We start from the raw sequence: 18,227 nt of genomic DNA, 5'->3' as shown, positions 1-18,227 counted from the left end.
AAGAAGCTTTTTCTATTCCGGATGATGTTGAATCACAAAGCTCAGCATACAGTTTCTACTTGGTGGGATGTTTTCTAATTACTAGTGTGGTCCATTTTCCAACCGTGATAAATACGATGGCGAATATTTGGCACCTTTTGGAGGGTGTGCAAATTCGGATTTGGGTGAAAAACATTTTCTATTCAAATTCTTTAATGAATTGGATATTAATCGGGCAATTACAGGTGCTCCTTGGACTTTCAATAATCATCTGTTGATCTTCCATAGGATTCAAGAGAACGAAGATCCGATGTTTATTCCATTAGTGTACTCAAATTGGTGGGTTCAGATTCATAATTTGCCACCGAGGTTTTTCAGAGATTCAATGGCGGTGCAATTTGGAAATTTCATTGGCAAGTATCTTGAATATGATATGAAGCAGTTATCCAACGGCTACAGAACTTATCTATGCGTCCGAGTCTAGGTTGATGTCCGAAAGCCTCTGAAAAGAAGAAAGAAAATTATGATCTCCGATTCAAATTTTACTTATGCAAAGTTCAAATATGAAAAAGTAACTTTGTTTTGTTTCTTATGTGGCTGCTTAGGCCATGGTAACAATTTTTGCCCGGTGAGATTACAACATGGGATGCAGGAAATGGAAATGGGTTGGGATTTGACGTTGAGGGCTCAGCCGCGGAAGGCTACTACAGTAAACAGTATCTGGCTAAGGGGGGAGAGAGAGAATATTTTTTTGGAAAGACACAATTCAGGTAGCAACCTAGCCAAAATTCAAGGCAAAATCAAGGGAGAGAATCATGGGCTAATATTAATCCAATTCTTGGAATTAATTTGGAATATGCCAAATTTACAAATGTTTTGAGTGGTCAACAAAAGAGATAGGAATCACACTAGAATGTTGGGAAAGAATTGGTGGTAAGTAAAAGTCTACAGACAGGGATTAGTTCAAATGGTGATGAATGGCCCTTCTAACAGACTAGATTTGACGATCATGGACTGTGACTTAGAAGATAATCTAATTTTCAATGAGGAAGGGAAAAAGAGACAAAGGTTTGATTCTTTAATCTCTAACGTCTCTATTGTTCAGGATTCGTTAGAGATTATTGATGGGTGTTCAGCTTATTCTCAACAAATATCACCGGCTGCCAGTGGGTATGTCGACCGGAAGAAATGAAAATATTTTGTTGGAATGTTCATAGATTGGGGAGTCTGCGAGCAGTAAGAAGACTTCAGCGTATGCTGAAAATTTATTATCCCCAAATTGTCTTCTTTATGGAGACAAAATTGAATGCAAATAGAATGGAGAATGTTAGGAGACAGTGTGGTTTTTTTAATGGTGTTGACGTTCTTGCTGATGGTACATGTGAGGGTTTGAGTATAGGATGGAATGGGGGACATTTAGTTACTCTTAGAAGCCTCTTAAAAAATCATATTAATGTCGAAATTCAAGAAGTAGAGGAAAACCCACGATGGAGATTTACGTGTTTTTATGAGGCACTGGATGTTAGGGATAAATTAGTGACGTGGGATTTACTTCGACGTTTGGGGAGAAATAATATGCTATCATGGCTAGTTGGTGGTGACTGCAATGAAATTCTCTTTGCGTATAAAAAAAGGGAAGGTTGTTAAGGGAGGAGGCTTGAATGGAGGTATTTCGTAGGACATTGGAGGAATGTCAATTTGGAGACATTGGATTTTCTGGGGCGTGGTTTACATGGGAGATGGGACATGTAATAGAAAGAAATATAAGAGAAAGAATCTGCCTCATTCTTTCTTGGATCATTGTCCGTTGCTTATTGAGATGGAGGTTGAAAGAATGGGTAAAAGACCTGGAAGGTTCCGCTTTGAAGCTTTGTGGGTTTTATAAGAGTCATGTGAGGAAGAGATAAGAAAATTATGGGAAGAAAGCTCGGGTTCTTTTCAAAATCACATTTCAACTCTTACTATTGGGTTGAAAAATTAGACGGGTAAGATTAAGCACAAAAGAGGACGAGATGTGAAACGATTAACAAGAAGACTTAAAGAGTTGAATAGTTATGAGAGATCAGAAGAGACTTTGGCTGAGCTTGTTGATGTCAAACTACATCTGAATATGGAGATGGATAAAGAGGAGAGATATTGGGAACAATGGGCGAGAGTGAATTGGTTTAAAATGAGAAATAAGAACACTTTGTTTTTCCATAAGTATGCTTCTCAACGACGACGTATTAATCATATTCGAGGATTACAAAGGAATGATGGTTCTATAGCTACGGGTTGTATTGAGACTAGGAATATTGCTCGTGACTATTTTACAGACTTATTTTCTTCTAGAGGGATTGGCAAATTGGATCATATTTTTTCGGGGATACCTTGTTGTATTTTAGAAAGTATGAATCAAAGCTTGATGGCTACATACACAGAGGACGAAATTGTTGAGGCGTTAAAAGAAATGGGTCTTACAAAAGCTTCAGGTTCAGATGGTTTTCCGGTATTATTTTATCAAAAGTATTGGCATATTCAAAAGTATTGGTAAAGATACTAGCGTTTTATGTTTGGATATTTTAAATAATAGAAAATCTCTAAAAGAACTAAACAAAACTCACTTGATTTTAATTCCAAAAATTGCAAATCCTCTCAATCTAAAAAACTTTCATCCTATTAGTCTTTGTATGGTTATATATAAGATTATTGCCAAGACAGTTGCCAATAGAATACAAAAGGTTTTGGATGTTTGTATTGATGATTCTCAGAGCACTTTTGCGCTGGGCGGACTCATAACTGATAATGTGCTGCTGGCATATGAGGTGCTTCATTCTTTCAAGAATAAAAGATTAGGGCAAAAAGGTTTCATGGCTCTAAAGTTAAATATGAGCAAGGCTTATGATCGCATGGAATGGCCTTTCCTTAAAGGTATGATGTCAAAAATGGGTTTCGCTTGTCCTTTTATTGATTTTCTTCTCTACTGTATTAGTAGAGTTTAGTATTCAATCTTACTAAATAGAGAAGAAGGAATAAGTTTTAAGCCATCGAGAGGACTGCGACAGGAGGACCTTTTAAGCCCTTACTTATTTCTGTTCTGTGGAGAAGGGTTATCTTCGCTAATGAGATTAGCAAGTCAGGAAAAGAAAATCTTAGGAGCAAAGGTTTGTAGATCTTCCCCACCAATCACCCACCTCATGTTTGCAGATGATTGTATAATGTTTGGTGAGGTTTCGGAAAGGGGGATTAATGTGCTTAAAAATATTCTAAGTGAATATGAATCTTGCTCAAGACAATATGTGAATTTTGAAAAATCCACGACTGTTTTCAGTACAAATGTGAATGATCAGGATAAGAACTTGGCTTTCCAGGTACTCAATGTTCGTTGTTCGACAGATTTGAAGAAATTCTTAGGATTACCGAATATGGTGGGTCGAAGAAGGAAAATGGCATTCCAAGGTTTGAAAGATAGACTGAAGCAGGAGATAAACAGCTGGAGTATAAGACATATCTCACAGGGTGGAAAAGAGGTATTTATAAAAACTGTTTTGCAAGCAATTCCTACATACACGATGTCTTGCTTTATTTTGCCAAAATATTTTTCTATGGAAATAGAGAACATGATAGGGTCTTTTTGGTGGAAAAAAAGTCATGGGAAGAGATGCATGAATTGGTGTGATTGGAGTTCTTTATGTGCGCTTAAGGAAGATCGTGGTATGGGATTTCATAATTTGTCTTTTTTTAATGTTGCATTATTGGCCAAATAGGGTTGGCTTTTGTTACATATTCTTTACTAGCGCGAACTTTGAAAGCCAAATATTTTAAAGACTCCGATTTTTTAAATTTCAGATTAGGAAATTTACCTTCTTTTACCTGGCAGAGCTTATGGACTGCAAAAAGGGCTCTTTCTAAAGGGTTTGGGCTGGAGGATTGGTGATGGGAGGAAAGTCTCTATCTGGAAAGATGCTTGGGTTCCTGGAAATGATGATTTCAAAGTTCAGAACATGGATGCTAATTCGAGTCTCAGTACAGTTTCAGACTTGATTGATGCCAATACAAGAAAATGAAAAGCTGAGCTGATTCGTAATACCTTTACGGAGAAGGATGCAGAGAGGATTTTATGCATTCTTTTGTTCATGAATTTGCATGAAGACCATATCATCTGGCGTGGTGAGCCGACGGGGGAGTATTCGGTCCATAGAGGGCATAAATTTATTTTACAAGATGGATAGAACCAAGAACAATTAAATTATGAAAAATTTTACAAGAAATTGTGGAATTTAGATCTACCCCCAAAAATTAAAATTACAAACTAGATGTTTTCCAGTAACTATTTGCTTACTTTTAGTAATCTACCCTTTAGAAGAATGATGGGTTCCACCACTTGTTGAAGATGTCAGACTGGAGCAGAAATGAGGGAACACTTGTTTAGGGAGTGTTCTACAATAAAGGAGACATGGGAGAAGTTAAATGTTACCTGGCCTATAGCAGATGCAAACACTGAATTCAAAGAATGGATTAAAACCATTTTTGATTCAAATTCTGTAGCTAAATGCAAGTTGATAGCATGTGCAATGTGAGCGATATGGACATGAAGAAACAGATTCATTCATGAAGGAGAGCTGAAATCGGGTTCTCAAATAGCAGATTTCGTGATCAACTACCTTAAGGAACTTGATGGGTTGAACACACACCTACCAGTGAGAAGGATACATACGGAGAGATGGGTAGCTCCGAATGGGTTGATGGTAAAAATCAACTTCGATGCTGCATTTAACAGGCAAAAGAATGAGTCTTGCTCCGGGTTAGTAGTTCAAAACGAAAGAGTAGAAGTTATTTGTTCAAGAACAGTCATGCACGAGAACATAACGTCTGTTTTTGCAGCAGAAGCGATGGCGTGTCTTCAGGCACTCAATCTAGGGTTAAATCTCGGGCTGAGGGAGGCTGAGATCGAAGGAGATTCTCGTTCGGTGATCCGTAAACTGCAAGCTGAGGAAGAAGAAAGATCTGATATTGAAGCTTATATTAAAGATTCTAAGCAACTAAGGGTGCGTTTGGTTCGCTGTATTGGATTAGAGGTGTATTGGGTTAGAGGTGTAATAGCTAATCCACTGTTTGGTTGAATGTAATGGAATAGAGGCGTAATAGTAATCTTGTGTTTGGTTGAATGGAATAGAGGTGTAATAGCATAATGGAAAAAACTAAAATGACTAGAATACCCTTAGCATAAAATTGTTTTGGTAAATGATTATTGTTATTGTTATTTAAATTTTAATAAGATTATTATTATCGAGTAATAAATATTTTAATCATATTTAAACATAATTATAATTAAATATATTTTAATTAAAATATATAATTTAATAAAATTCTTATAATTAGCGTAAAATTGTTTTGGTAAATGATTATTGTTAATGTTATTTAAATTTTAATAAGATTATTATTATCGATAATAAATATTTTAATCATATTTAAACATAATTATTATTAAATATATTTTAATTAAAATATATAATTTAATAAAATTCTTATAATTAGCGAAATTTGTTATTGTTATTTAAATTTTAATAAGATTATTAATATCAATAATAAATAATTTAATCATATTTAAACATAATTATTATTAAATACATTATAATTTTGGTATATAATTTAATAAAATTCTTAATAATTCATATTCTTATATGAATTTACTCAAATCATAATATATGATACTAAATGAAAATTTGAAATAATTAATATTAAATATATTTTAATTAAAATATATGATTTAATACAATTTAAAATAATTATTATTAAATATAATTTCATAAAATGTTCTTATGAATTTACTAAAATCAAAATATAACTTGAGAATTATTTTCTACATAAACATAATTAACTTATACTAAGAAAAGTTAGATGAAAATGAAATTGTACATCATAATCCATATGTTATATAGTTTTACAACATTAAAAAGTTTGAACATTGATATTTAATGGTGAGAAAGAAATCTTCTGACTCATTCCAATCGGGCAACAGAAGGTAAACTAAAGAAAACGATCATTTGATTTGGATGATCGAGAATTTTGCTCAAAGCATCATACCACTGATCGTCGGTTAAACCTTCAATTGACCATAAGGTGAATATAAATTTGAAGCTTTCTTCCATATTCTCTTCGACTTCATTGAACTACCACCTGGAGGCAATACTCCCATCGATTTTATCGCCAACGGCTGGATTTTTTCCCCAACAAGGTGGCACCTCCTCAAATGAAGAATACACATCATCACGAGCATCGATTTCTTCTTTCTCTTGTTTGAAGATGAGGAACCCCTTGGTCTCTATCTCTCGCGGATCCGTACGAAACATCCATGTCGTCTAAAGAGACGTCGACTTGATCATAGAATGTGTTTCTCTCTTCATTCATATCGTAGTACGTTCATCCTCAAGATGTATTTCTTCAAGAACATCAAGAATTGCTTGAGCGTCTTTCCCATCGCCCGATCTCTTGCGTATATGGCGAGAAGTTTGGTTGTAGTAAGGGAAAGAACGATGTCCGAATCGAGAGGCTTCTTTGTGACTCTAAAAAAACGAGGAAATCATATTAGTTATAAGTTTTGTAAAAACAAAAAATACTTGAAATACATTTTACCTTAACATAGGATTCTAAATCGCATCTTCAAGAACAACGAATGCCTATGCTCGTCCCAACCAAAACCATTGTTGTTCGACCATTAAGCATGTCGAGACGATCGACCATTCCTTTTAGGCACCTAATCCGAGATTCAATATTTGGTCTCGCCTTCAACATTGCTCTTGGTAAAGCCTTTTCTAGCATTTTCTAGCTCGTTCAAATAACCGCTTTGAACCCGTATCGACATTAAATGTTCCTACATTGTGCAAATCCACCATGCAAGAAACCAAGGTGCATCCTCTTCGGAACCCATTTTCTTTTGCTTCCTCGAGAAGCTTGAGAAGAAGCACCGTTGGTGGAACACCGACATATTGTTCTTAAGAAAAAAACAAATTAACATTATTTACTATTTTGAATATCATGAATCAAAAGGTGAACAGTTTATAATATTATATCGGTAGTTCAATACTAAATTTAAATTTATAACACATCTTTGAATGAAAAGATAATTAAATTATAATTCAACAAAGTTTAGTACAATCTGAATTGTAATCAAAGACCACCAAAGTTTAATAAACTAGATACATAAAATAACATCAACAAATCAATTCAAACTCAAATTGTCCCTAAACCTAACTAATTTCTAGATGCTTGCCATTCATCGAACATTTGGTTGGCTAGTTCCATCCTCCAAGTAGCCCAAGCATCCGATGGATGAATATTTGTGATATTCGGTTCATCGTCATCCACCACATTAGTAGGTAATCCTTCTCCCACCTCCGCTTCAATGGGATCAATACTCATATGGGTTCGAATAAAATTATGGAGCAAACAACATGCAATAATAATTCTATTGTGCACCCTTACAGGATAAAATGATGGACTCCTAAGTATTCCCCATCTAAGTTTTAATAAGCCAAAGCATCTTTCAATGACATTACGTGCTGAGGCATGTTTCATATTAAAAAACTCTTGCGGAGAACTTGGTCGATAACCCCGACGCCACTGTTCAGATGATATCATTGTCCTCTAAATGGTGCAAGAAATCCTCACAATTTGTGTATCCAAGATCAACTAGATAATAACAACCTATAAAATAAATTGGCTAAAAATGATTAATTCAACAAACAAAGTTTGATCTTAATGAATAATTCAAATTCCTCTAACTATACACTTTGTATCATGAGGAACTTTTAGTCCATGTCTTCTACTAATGGCATCTCAAGCACCCGTCCATCGGAATCGAACCTTCCCAACCAGAAGAACATAAACAAATTGCATCTCGTGTACAAACACCTAGCATATTTGTTGCCATGTCACCTTTCGGGTTCGATATCTAGGTTTATCAACTGTTGGCACCCTAATCTTGATGTGGGTTCTATCAAGAACACCTAAGCAATTCTATATCACATGATATAAAACATTGAGTTAGAACACTATGATTAATCATATTAGTCAACTAAATATTGTACAAGCTATATATAAAACTCGTCTAATACCTTAAACCATTTCCACCTTGTGTCGGAAGAATCGGTCAGAATCGGGTCCGCTTTTAAATAAGACATCTTGTAAGCGTATGACAAGATTTAAAACACTATGAAATGCTCGCTTACGCTTTCCGGACCTCCTAAAGTGATGCTTGATAACTCGATTTTTAAGGTGATGGGAGATGATATGTAAAAACATTGCTACTTGCTCATCAACAAGCATGAACCTTGACGACTTCAATCCCCCTATCGATTCTAACATCTCACATAGTTTAAAAAAGGCAGTTCTATTCATCCTAACTTGTTCAATACAAGTCTCGTCACTAGCATATACAAGCCTCTTCACATAATCCCGTTGTGCATGAAAATCTACGGTATAGGACCTAATCCTTGGTCTATAAGTATGTAGGCTAAGGCTGGCACCCATTCTAAATAAGAACCAAATCGCGATTCTACAGATTTCCAACCAAATTGTCAATGCAGCACCGATTCTTTTACGCCTCACACTTTGTACAATTAAAGGCGACGAGCCATTATCGCACCATATTAAAATTAGAACTCAGTATCAATCCCCTCACACTTTAGAGTAGCAAATTTTTTAAAATAAATATCGTATAAGATATCTTTTTCAATTAATAAAATAGATAATTCATTCAATTTTTGTTGAGATGTTGTTAACTTCAGTAAGATTTTATCAATTTTAATTTTTAGAACATTTTCTCCGTTGATTCAACAAAAACATGAGTAATTAACATTAAGCGCATTTGAAAAGGAACAAACTCTTTATGAATAATTATGTCAATTGAGTGTCATTTTATAATTTGATAATTTATTTAAAATAATATTATAATCAATTTGAATTAAATAAGGAATTTGAATATTATTAATTTAATAACAATTATATAAGCATCGAAATTGGAACTTGAGAGAATAACATCTATGTTCATATCTTTACGTATGACAACTAATATCCATATTACAACAAAAATTTTAAAAATTTTAAAAATTTAAAAATTTAGAAGAGTGGAGATGATGTTAGCATAATGGATGGGTGCAGAAGAAATTAAATAAGGGGAATGAATGGGTAATGTGAAAAAGATGTGACTTGAAGAGAGGAAAATAGAAGGAATCAAATTTCAAGAATGATTGGATTTGGTTGACAAACTTTTCAAACATTTCCAACATTTTTACATCACCACAAGATTTTGTCCCCAAATTTATGCTTTGCTTATCTCTCTTATTAATCTATGTTGGATTATATGTAAACACGTCCTTTTTCAATCAAATCCGCAATTTCAATTTCTTTAGTAAAACATCTATCCAATTTTATTATAAAAATTCAAATCAAAAAAATATCCTAAATGATGCATAAACTCGAACGACTTATTTCTAAAATGACATATTATACAAAAAAGAACATAAACAAATTTGGTGTCCTGTTAACTGTGATGCTTTTGAATCGAAAGGAGGTGGAAGCGACAAAATGAGTAAGCAACAGCCTAGCCGAAGCTACAACCCAATATTCCCTGGTCGCAAAATTTAGATAAATAAACAACAAAAGTTGAAAACCACCTTCATTACCATAAAGTAAGCTGCATATTTAGGAAAAGGATCCATTCATCTGAAATCTTCTTATGTTTCACGCTAGTTTTATAGGCTACTCATGAACCACATGATAAAAGAATGCGAAAAATTCACCAAAATCATGCAAATAATCTCAGTAACAGTAAAAAAAATCAAATAATTTAATTGCAAAAAAACTTACAGTGACTCAGTGAATACAAGAGGCTCAGTGAATACAAGTGGCCGGAGGCGAAGCAAGCAAGGGAGGTTGGGACTGAGAGGTGAAAATAAAAATACAATTTCAATAATAAAAAAGAAGAAGAAAAAGCGTAGAAATTGTAGCATTAATTACTTCTTCAACTATGTTTAGAAAAAATTATAAATAAGGACATACATTCTTAGTAAAAATACAATTTCGATATCCAGTTCAGCTAGCAATATACACATGACTAATATTACGACCTCATTGTATGAACAAATTACTGAACCAGAACAACACAAGCAAAAGGCCGCATATACAGAGCAAAAGCCTGTTTCGAGTTTAGGCAAGGGTATTTTGCAAGTGTGTTTCCCTTTGTTCCTTTTATGTTTAGTTTTGATTTTGGCCACGGGGACAATGCCCGATTCGCCACTATATCACGACTCATGAACCACATATATAGTGTTATATATATATATATAACCTCATCAGCACCCAAATCCCCTCAAAAAGAATGAAACCCTTTTCTTGAATCTCATTTGCCTAACCCAAAAGTCAACAACCGTGGAAAATAGACATTGGTGATCATTCATAACAATTTTTTATATATATAGAAAGGTAAAATACATTAGCCACCCCCTTTTTTTTCCTTTATCTCTCCTATGTGATGCATGTTATTATGTTTTATGTGTGTCACATTCTGCAGTCAATTTCTAATTCTTTACCCTCGTCTGTGATCTAGCAGTTGCTTACCTAGCCTTCCCCCCCCACCCTAGGGGAACTAACCCATTATCTTAAAAGTAATGAACCCCTTTTATTTTTTTCCTTTTAATTTTAGCCAAGCATTTCGGGATATTAATTGTTCTTATGTTCTTAGATACAATTTACTTATCCAGTTCAGCTAGCAATATACACATGACTAGAAAGCAAGAGGGCAAAGAAATTAAGTAAATTAACCTCAAAAATGTACTCTTACAGGAATCGAAGCTTTTGAAGCTTTCCCAGAGTAGATGGAATGTGTCCGGTTAAAGTATTCAAGTAAAGATCCAAGTTCACTAAGTTTTTGAAAATTTCCAAGATCCTCTAGGATTATACCAGATATGTTATTACTATAAAGCTCCCTGTCATAAAAAAAAATGGTAATCTTCAGCAAAAGAAGTTCAATAGAAGCACATAAACCATGCATGTATCTATGAAAATGCAACCAAATCCAATGGAAAGATGACAACAGATGCAAACCATTGTGTAATGACAAAAGCATAGAACATCATTGTTTACAACTATTTCTACTAGTATACCTGAATAACTCGGACATTCGGTGGGTTTTGGTTACTAGGATGACAAAAGCATCTTGGTGTTTTGTTTTTCCTTTATGTATGTCTCAATATTCTAACAATGAGAGGTAGCATGTAAGAAATGAGTTATCTATTTTAGGGTCAACCAAAATTAGACTAGGCCTACGCTATCGACTTACAAATTTCGCAAAGTTTAAGTCGCCCAAGTGTGGAACCAAATGACCAGACAGATGACAACAAAATCAGTCGCTCGCAAAATAAAACCAATCAAATGCATTGCAAATAACTTCAATTAACACCAACTGCTTTCTTTTACACAACAAATCAATAAGAACAACAGAAGAACACATGCAACCCCAAATCCCCTTTAAAAACGCTTCTTTTCCTTTGATTAATTAATGCTTTTAACAATTTAAACCCAAAATGAAACAACTTCCAATTCCTTGTTAGAACGAACCAACAAAGCCTATATACTTCAGTAAATGAATGATGCAATATAAAACCAAAAGAGCTAAAAAACTCAGTAAATGAATGATATTAAGTTATTAGCATACAAGGAAAATGATCATAGTTTATATGAAGAAAAAATACCTGAAACTAGGTGCAAACTTCTGGGTCTGTTACCGAAAACAAAGAAAGAAAGGAGAAGAATTTGGGGCTTCTGGGTTAAAACTTCGATATGTTACAGAAAACAAAGAAAGAAATGAGAAGAATTTGGGGCTTCTGGGTTAAAACTTCAGTATGTTACAGAAAACAAAGAAAGAAAGGAGAAGAAATTTGGGGCTTCTGGGTTAAAACTTCGGTATGTTACAGAAAACAAAGAAAGAAAAACAGAAGCAACTCTCTTCTTGCCTTTCTCTATGGCATGCTCGACAAGAAATTGGGGCTACTGGCCGAAGGCGAAGCAAGCAATGAAGGAGATAAAGGAGAGACAAACCCAGGAAATAGAGGGCAAATTAGGGCGTGAAAACTAAAACGGATGTAAACTGAGGAGAAGCCAGGGATTAGAAAATAGAGAATTTTGGGGATTAGGGCCGTAACGTATTAGGGGTGTATTAGGCAATACATTGAACCAAACACCTGCTTAAGAGGGGCTTAAGTGGGGCCCACGGATTAGGGGTGTATTGGCTAATCCAATACACCCAACCAAACATAGTGTAAGTTTAGGTTTTGGGTCGTGTGTCTTTCGATTTACCCATAGAGAATCTAACATGGTTGCCCATATCATAGCTACAGAATGAATCAAAAAGAGGGAGACAACTTATCTGATGCATATGGAGCGGTGGATGCTGATCGAAGATGGACGGAAGCCATGAAGGAGTGAAGAGACGGGAGTGTTGAAGGAGAGAATAAAGATAGACTTGACTGGACAGACAGATACAAGTATTGAGAGATGCATTGAAGAGGGTTGTTGTTTCTGATTAAAGTTAATGGAGCATAATGATGAGATTTTTTTTGGTTTCCCATGCCTTTTTTGTTGCTTTTCAGGAGAGGGGTTGATTAATGGATAACAACTAGGATAGAAGATGTCTCTAAAGTTTCCCCGTTTTGCAATCTGGATCCTAATTTTATTTTTTGGGCTGTTTTGATATTTGACTTTTTGTTAACAACCCAGTTTATTATTTTGGGCTTGTTTTTATGAATAAAGATTCAAATATTATATTAAAAAAGTATAATTCGGGCCATAAGGCTATTTTTGACAGCAAGTCAAATCAATGAGTCAAGAGTCCAATCTATTCACAGCCAACAAAAAGAGAAAGAAGGGCATAATAGTAATTTGAGTAGGAGCCAAAACCAAACTTAGGTCGACATTTCCAAAGATCCCGTCGTTGCTTCCCAACTGTTGGAAACCAAAACTCCATCAACCACTTCGGTTTCATCGAAACCCCCAAAACATAACCCCACTCCCCTCCTCTTTTCTTTATATTCTCATCACCTCACTGCTCTTTCTGTACAATCCCCACGTTCATAACCCAATCTTCCTCCTCCTTTGCTTCGGTGAGTTTTCAGATCTTTCCATGTTATTTCTTGCTCAGTGTTATTCAAACTTTACTAATGCCTTCATTCCATTTACATGTTTATTTGAGCATTAATGGAAATCTTCTGCTTCTAATTTGGTCCCTTAGAAATCTGATGAAAATAACCAACCATTTATTACATGTCAGAGCATTACACCACACAATGGCCAAGCCATTATATGAGAATCCAAACCAGAGATTTGGGTGTTGGAGACAATTTATTTACTAAGAAAAAGTTTTTAACTTGTCATCTTATTACATTCCCACAGAGGGGATGTTGGTGTCTCTTATTTTATAAAGTTAACACTCTTGCTAATGATATTGCTTAAAAATGTTGCCTTTCTGTTAACCATAATGCCTTGTGTTTCACTTGATTATTTAACTGTTCCACTTGATCTTGTAGAACTGTATTGACTTTGGGTGATTCAAATAAGATAAAAGAAGAAAATATGGGAACGGCAGCAGCTCCTGACCCTTACATGACCAACATTAAACCTTGTATTTCTTCTTCTCGTAAAATTGTTGTCTCGACCATGGTGAACATCATCGCTCAGCATAAAGAGGCATCATGGTCAGGGCTTGCAAGTGCCTCTCACATCTCGTCAAGGCAGCCGTTCCTCCATAGGATCACTTCAAAGCCTGTCAAGTTTGAAAAGTTTGTTACAAGAGCCATGTCTGAACCAAGTGACAACAAGCCTTTGTCTGGACTTCCTATTGATTTGAGAGGTAACCTATCCTTATTTCCCCCTCTCTTATAACTTCTATGCGTTAATTCAAATAATGTTGAATACAAATTAGAATACATGATGATGTTGTATCAGCTAACCATGTTCATTGAATCTTGACATGACTGAAAAGCTCTTAAGACATGAAATTTGTCTGTGCAGTATGGACGTAAACCAGTTGAACATCTAATATGATGTGTCGGTTTGCAGGTAAAAGAGCATTTATAGCTGGTGTTGCTGATGACAATGGATATGGTTGGGCAATAGCAAAATCTCTTGCTGCTGCTGGAGCTGAAATTCTTGTTGGAACATGGGTGCCTGTATGTATCTTTATTTTAAGGTCAAAGTTGTACTTTTTTACAGTTTTTCTTACAACTGCAAACATTTCTTTGTGCAGGCACTCAACATATTCGAGAGCAGTCTAAGACGTGGGAAATTTGATGAATCACGCGTGTAAGAACAAAAATGTTCTTTCCTGTTGATTGTGTAGATTTTGGTATTTGCCGATTTCTCTCTTACGGTATGCTGATTGGAATTTTCTTTTCCAGATTGCCAGATGGGTCATTAATGGAGATCACCAAAGTTTATCCCATGGATGCTGTTTATGACTCTCCCGAGGATGTACCTGTAGATGTAAGCCTTTTTCTCCGTATGGTTCTAGAAGAAGGCAAATATTGATTTTTTTTTTGTAATATCCTAATTTTTGGTTTCCTTCAGGTGAAAACAAACAAACGTTACGCCGGGTCTTCAAACTGGACAGTTCAGGTGAAAAACTGTTCTGTCAAATCAAACCTCATAATATGTAACTATTTAATTTGCCTTCACATTTCATAGGGAAGATAAAATCATTCTTTTTAGTTGGGTACATATTTTCATTGTTTCAACACCTGTGAGTTACTACAATATCCATCTCAGCTGCATGGCATGCTCGACTTTTGATATCTAAGATGCCTTTTGCATGTTTTAATGAACTGCATTGTTTTTTTTCCCTTAAATAGCTAGAGGCTTAGAGCTGTGTAAATCATAAACCACAATGTCAAATTTATGTTGCTTACCATTTTCCTAATGTCATCTTTTATTTGCCAGAAAATGGATGGATCATGTATTTTTAGTGATCCATGGCTTCACCTGTTAATTAGGTGTAAAAATCATTTGCATTTCACAAAAACAGAGTGTCCTACTTGGCCATAATCATAGTCTAATAATATTTTTATGGGCTCGATAAGCTGCAAACTTTGCATTCTAGATATTTGCATTCTAGATATTTGCGTTAAAAGAACTTGGGTGTTTAACTTTAACCATTGGGGCATATCAAGTTCATATTAGTTCTCCAGTGCTGTGATTAAAATGACTTTCTTTGTGTTTCATATTGTTAAGACTGACCACTTTGTATTAATGTCTCACAGGAGCTTGTTGAATGTGTGAAAAAGGATTTTGGCAGCATTGACATTCTTGTTCACTCCCTTGCAAATGGACCAGAGGTGTGGTGTTCATATTAATATTTGTTTTTTTCTCAAATATTATCAAGTTGCTTATCTATTATGAACATTCATCGGCAGGTAAGCAAACCTCTTTTAGAGACATCAAGAAATGGATATCTTGCTGCCCTATCTGCATCAAGTTACTCCTATATTTCTCTACTCAAGCATTTCCTTCCAATAATGAATCCAGGTATGTTGTCTCTTGTCCAATCCCACCATATTTTTTCTTCTTAACAACCCACGGAAATGAACATGCAATTGTTGCTTGAACTTAGACTAGTTTATTGATGCTGCAGGAGGTGCTTCTATTTCTCTAACATACATTGCTTCTGAAAGAATAATCCCAGGGTATCTTGCCATTTATATTATTTTTCCTATTTAGGACACGAGTCTTATAAATTTTTTTGTTTATATTTGATTGTGTCATTCTATGGGCAGATATGGTGGAGGCATGAGTTCAGCAAAGGCTGCTTTGGAGAGTGATACTCGTGTGAGTTTTTCCTTTATTCTTTTTGTGTTATCTGAGGATGCTTTCTGTTTCTGTCTCTCTTGTTTGCATTATTTTGGAGCATCTCTTTCAAATTTGTCCAACTATTGGTAACTTAATGTTTGCTTGATACAGGTACTGGCTTTTGAAGCTGGAAGAAAACACAAAGTCAGAGTCAACGCGATTTCTGCAGGTCAGTAATTTATTAATAAGAAAATATCATCCCTCTTCCCCCTGGAACAGACACACGAAAAAGGATAAATTTTTCTATAATAAACATTTCCGGAGATAATTATATCCCATTAGTTCGCCTGCTGTGCCTAAATGCATGCGTGGTGGAACTATGAAAAGAATTACAGGTGGAATGTGTACCGAAATTGCTAAGTTTAGACAAATGAGGATAAAAGTGCAAGTTTAGGTAAATGAGGAAGCAATTTCCCATCAATGTGACAATCTTACAGCTTGATATCCTGTTTAGCCATAGGGCTGGAATGTCCTTTGTCCACGCTAAAAGCGGTGTGCTATTCATACGACAAGTCTAGGCACTGACATGAGGCATAGAGCTAAAGCTTTAGTTCTGTTGGCTACCGCCAAAATTTACCCATAAAGATGACAATCTTATAAGGTCACTGATAGTGTCCTAGTGCTCAAAACGTGTTGTCATTCTCATGGTTCTGTATTGCCTGAAAAGTCTAGTGTTAAAACGAGGCTTTCTTGAAAATCAACAAGTGGTAGTCACATTCAGTTTGTACTGAACTACGTTGCTCCAATTATTCATTTTTTCTTGATGTATCCATGTTTGACATCTGTCCAAGACATTCTCGAACATGGGTATAGAGAACTGCCCATCTAACAATTTCACTCAATTTCAAGTAACATGGGTGCAAATAGTACCTTTTGAGCCTCCAATTTGTCTAGCTAGGGTTTTTATGTTAGAAAAGAATGCTTATATGCCATAAAAATCAGATCACATAAATGAAAGTTTGAAGTTGCTTTTACAATGTCTATTGAAGGTATATCTGGTTTCAATTACTGTTTTCACTTGTGATTTGGTCTGTGTAGAGTACTACAACACAGCTTTATCGTTGTTAAGAATACATAGTGCTACATATATCACATTGTCTCACATTTTGCACCCAAAAATATATCAGGCCCGTTGAGGAGTAGAGCTGCAAAGGCAATTGGATTTATTGACATGATGATCGATTACTCCCTGGCTAACGCACCCCTACAGAAAGAACTGTCAGCCGGTAATTCGCAAACTACTACAACTTGTATCTGCATTTCATGGTACCAAAAATGAAGAATCACCATTCAAACACTCTTAAACAAGAAAGTACATTTAAAACTGAATTTTTTAATACTATAATTTCCAAGGGAAATAGATCAAGTTTTGACTGTTATGCTTCGATGTTTAAATACCATTTATATTTTATGAATGGACAGAGGAAGTGGGAAATGCTGCCGCCTTTCTGGCGTCGCCGTTGTCTTCAGCTATCACAGGGGCCGTTGTGTATGTAGACAATGGCCTAAATGCAATGGGAGTCGGAGTTGACAGTCCAATATTTGAGAACCTTGACATTCCAAAAGACAACTGAATCTACAAATGGTCTTGACAATTTTATATTTAGCTTAAAATAAATGTTGTTTCGGTCAATGCATTTATAATTACCACATTCTGGAATACAAACAGATACTGTAATAACATTTATACTTTGAATTCATGGTTTTGTTGAGTTAATTATATGATATTTTGAATTTTAGTTTATTCTATCATCCAACTCTATAAGCTTATTGAAAAAAAATACTCGAAACAAGCCCTTCTGGATTCTCAGCATCCTTCAAACTTTTTTAAACGTCATCGCCTAATTGAAAGAATAAGCCCTTCAGAATTTCGTACGCATAGACTTGACATCCTCCTGAAGACTGTTAAGGCAGTAGAAACAAGCTCATCAATTCATGTACGACACAATTACCTAGATCCCAAAACTTTATTAAGGACCTCTTGCCGTCATTACAATGAACCTACCTCACACAACATTGGATCTTATCCCCTATACTCTCTTTTAAGCTTACTAACAACCCCACCTATTCACCCACTCAATAGAATTCCTGTTGTGCTGATGTATCCATGTATTAGTGCTAAAAAAATAACAAGTTTTTATCAAGCAGGCAAAACAAGCCCGAGTCTAAACAATCTGAGTTTGAGAAAGCTCGAGCTCATAACAAACTTGGGCTCGAAAAAGCTCAAGATAGAGAAAATCTAAGCTTGAAAAAGCTTGAGCTTGAGAATGCCTGAGTCCGTAAGAATCTGAGTACGAGACTAATATAGCTTGACCCCGAGATAAATCTGATAAAAAAATTCTAATTTATAACTCAACAATCATAATAGACAT

At 35.2% G+C, this 18,227-nt stretch overlaps 1 protein-coding gene and 1 long non-coding RNA gene across 3 annotated transcripts; one reads left to right on the top strand and one right to left on the bottom strand.

Annotated features, from left to right (window-relative positions):
• Positions 1-90: 90 nt before the first annotated feature.
• Positions 91-5,008, bottom strand: LOC105798753 (uncharacterized). Of its 2 annotated transcripts, none has more exons than XR_001135307.2 (4): positions 4,653-5,008; positions 4,049-4,398; positions 3,822-3,933; positions 91-481 (listed from the first exon to the last, which is right to left on the bottom strand). It is a non-coding gene; the product is annotated as an uncharacterized LOC105798753 (long non-coding RNA). The 2 variants fall into 2 exon arrangements; XR_001135306.2 differs by having other exon boundaries at positions 4,657-5,008.
• A 7,910-nt stretch (positions 5,009-12,918) lies between these two features.
• LOC105798751 (enoyl-[acyl-carrier-protein] reductase [NADH], chloroplastic) lies at positions 12,919-17,599 on the top strand. Its single transcript, XM_012628963.2, has 13 exons — positions 12,919-13,118; positions 13,542-13,864; positions 14,074-14,183; positions 14,261-14,316; positions 14,412-14,496; positions 14,581-14,628; positions 15,270-15,344; positions 15,423-15,534; positions 15,641-15,692; positions 15,783-15,834; positions 15,967-16,024; positions 16,983-17,081; positions 17,278-17,599. The coding sequence occupies exons 2-13, from the start codon at positions 13,588-13,590 to the stop codon at positions 17,427-17,429; spliced, it is 1,176 nt and encodes a 391-aa protein (XP_012484417.1). The 5' UTR covers positions 12,919-13,118; positions 13,542-13,587; the 3' UTR covers positions 17,430-17,599.
• The last annotated feature ends 628 nt before the right edge of the window (positions 17,600-18,227 follow it).

This window comes from Gossypium raimondii, chromosome 4 (assembly GCF_025698545.1).
Source record: "Gossypium raimondii isolate GPD5lz chromosome 4, ASM2569854v1, whole genome shotgun sequence".
NCBI classification, from domain to species: Eukaryota; Viridiplantae; Streptophyta; class Magnoliopsida; order Malvales; family Malvaceae; genus Gossypium; species Gossypium raimondii.
Note: the sequence above shows the minus strand (reverse complement) of the source record. Positions and strands in the feature narration are given on the sequence as shown.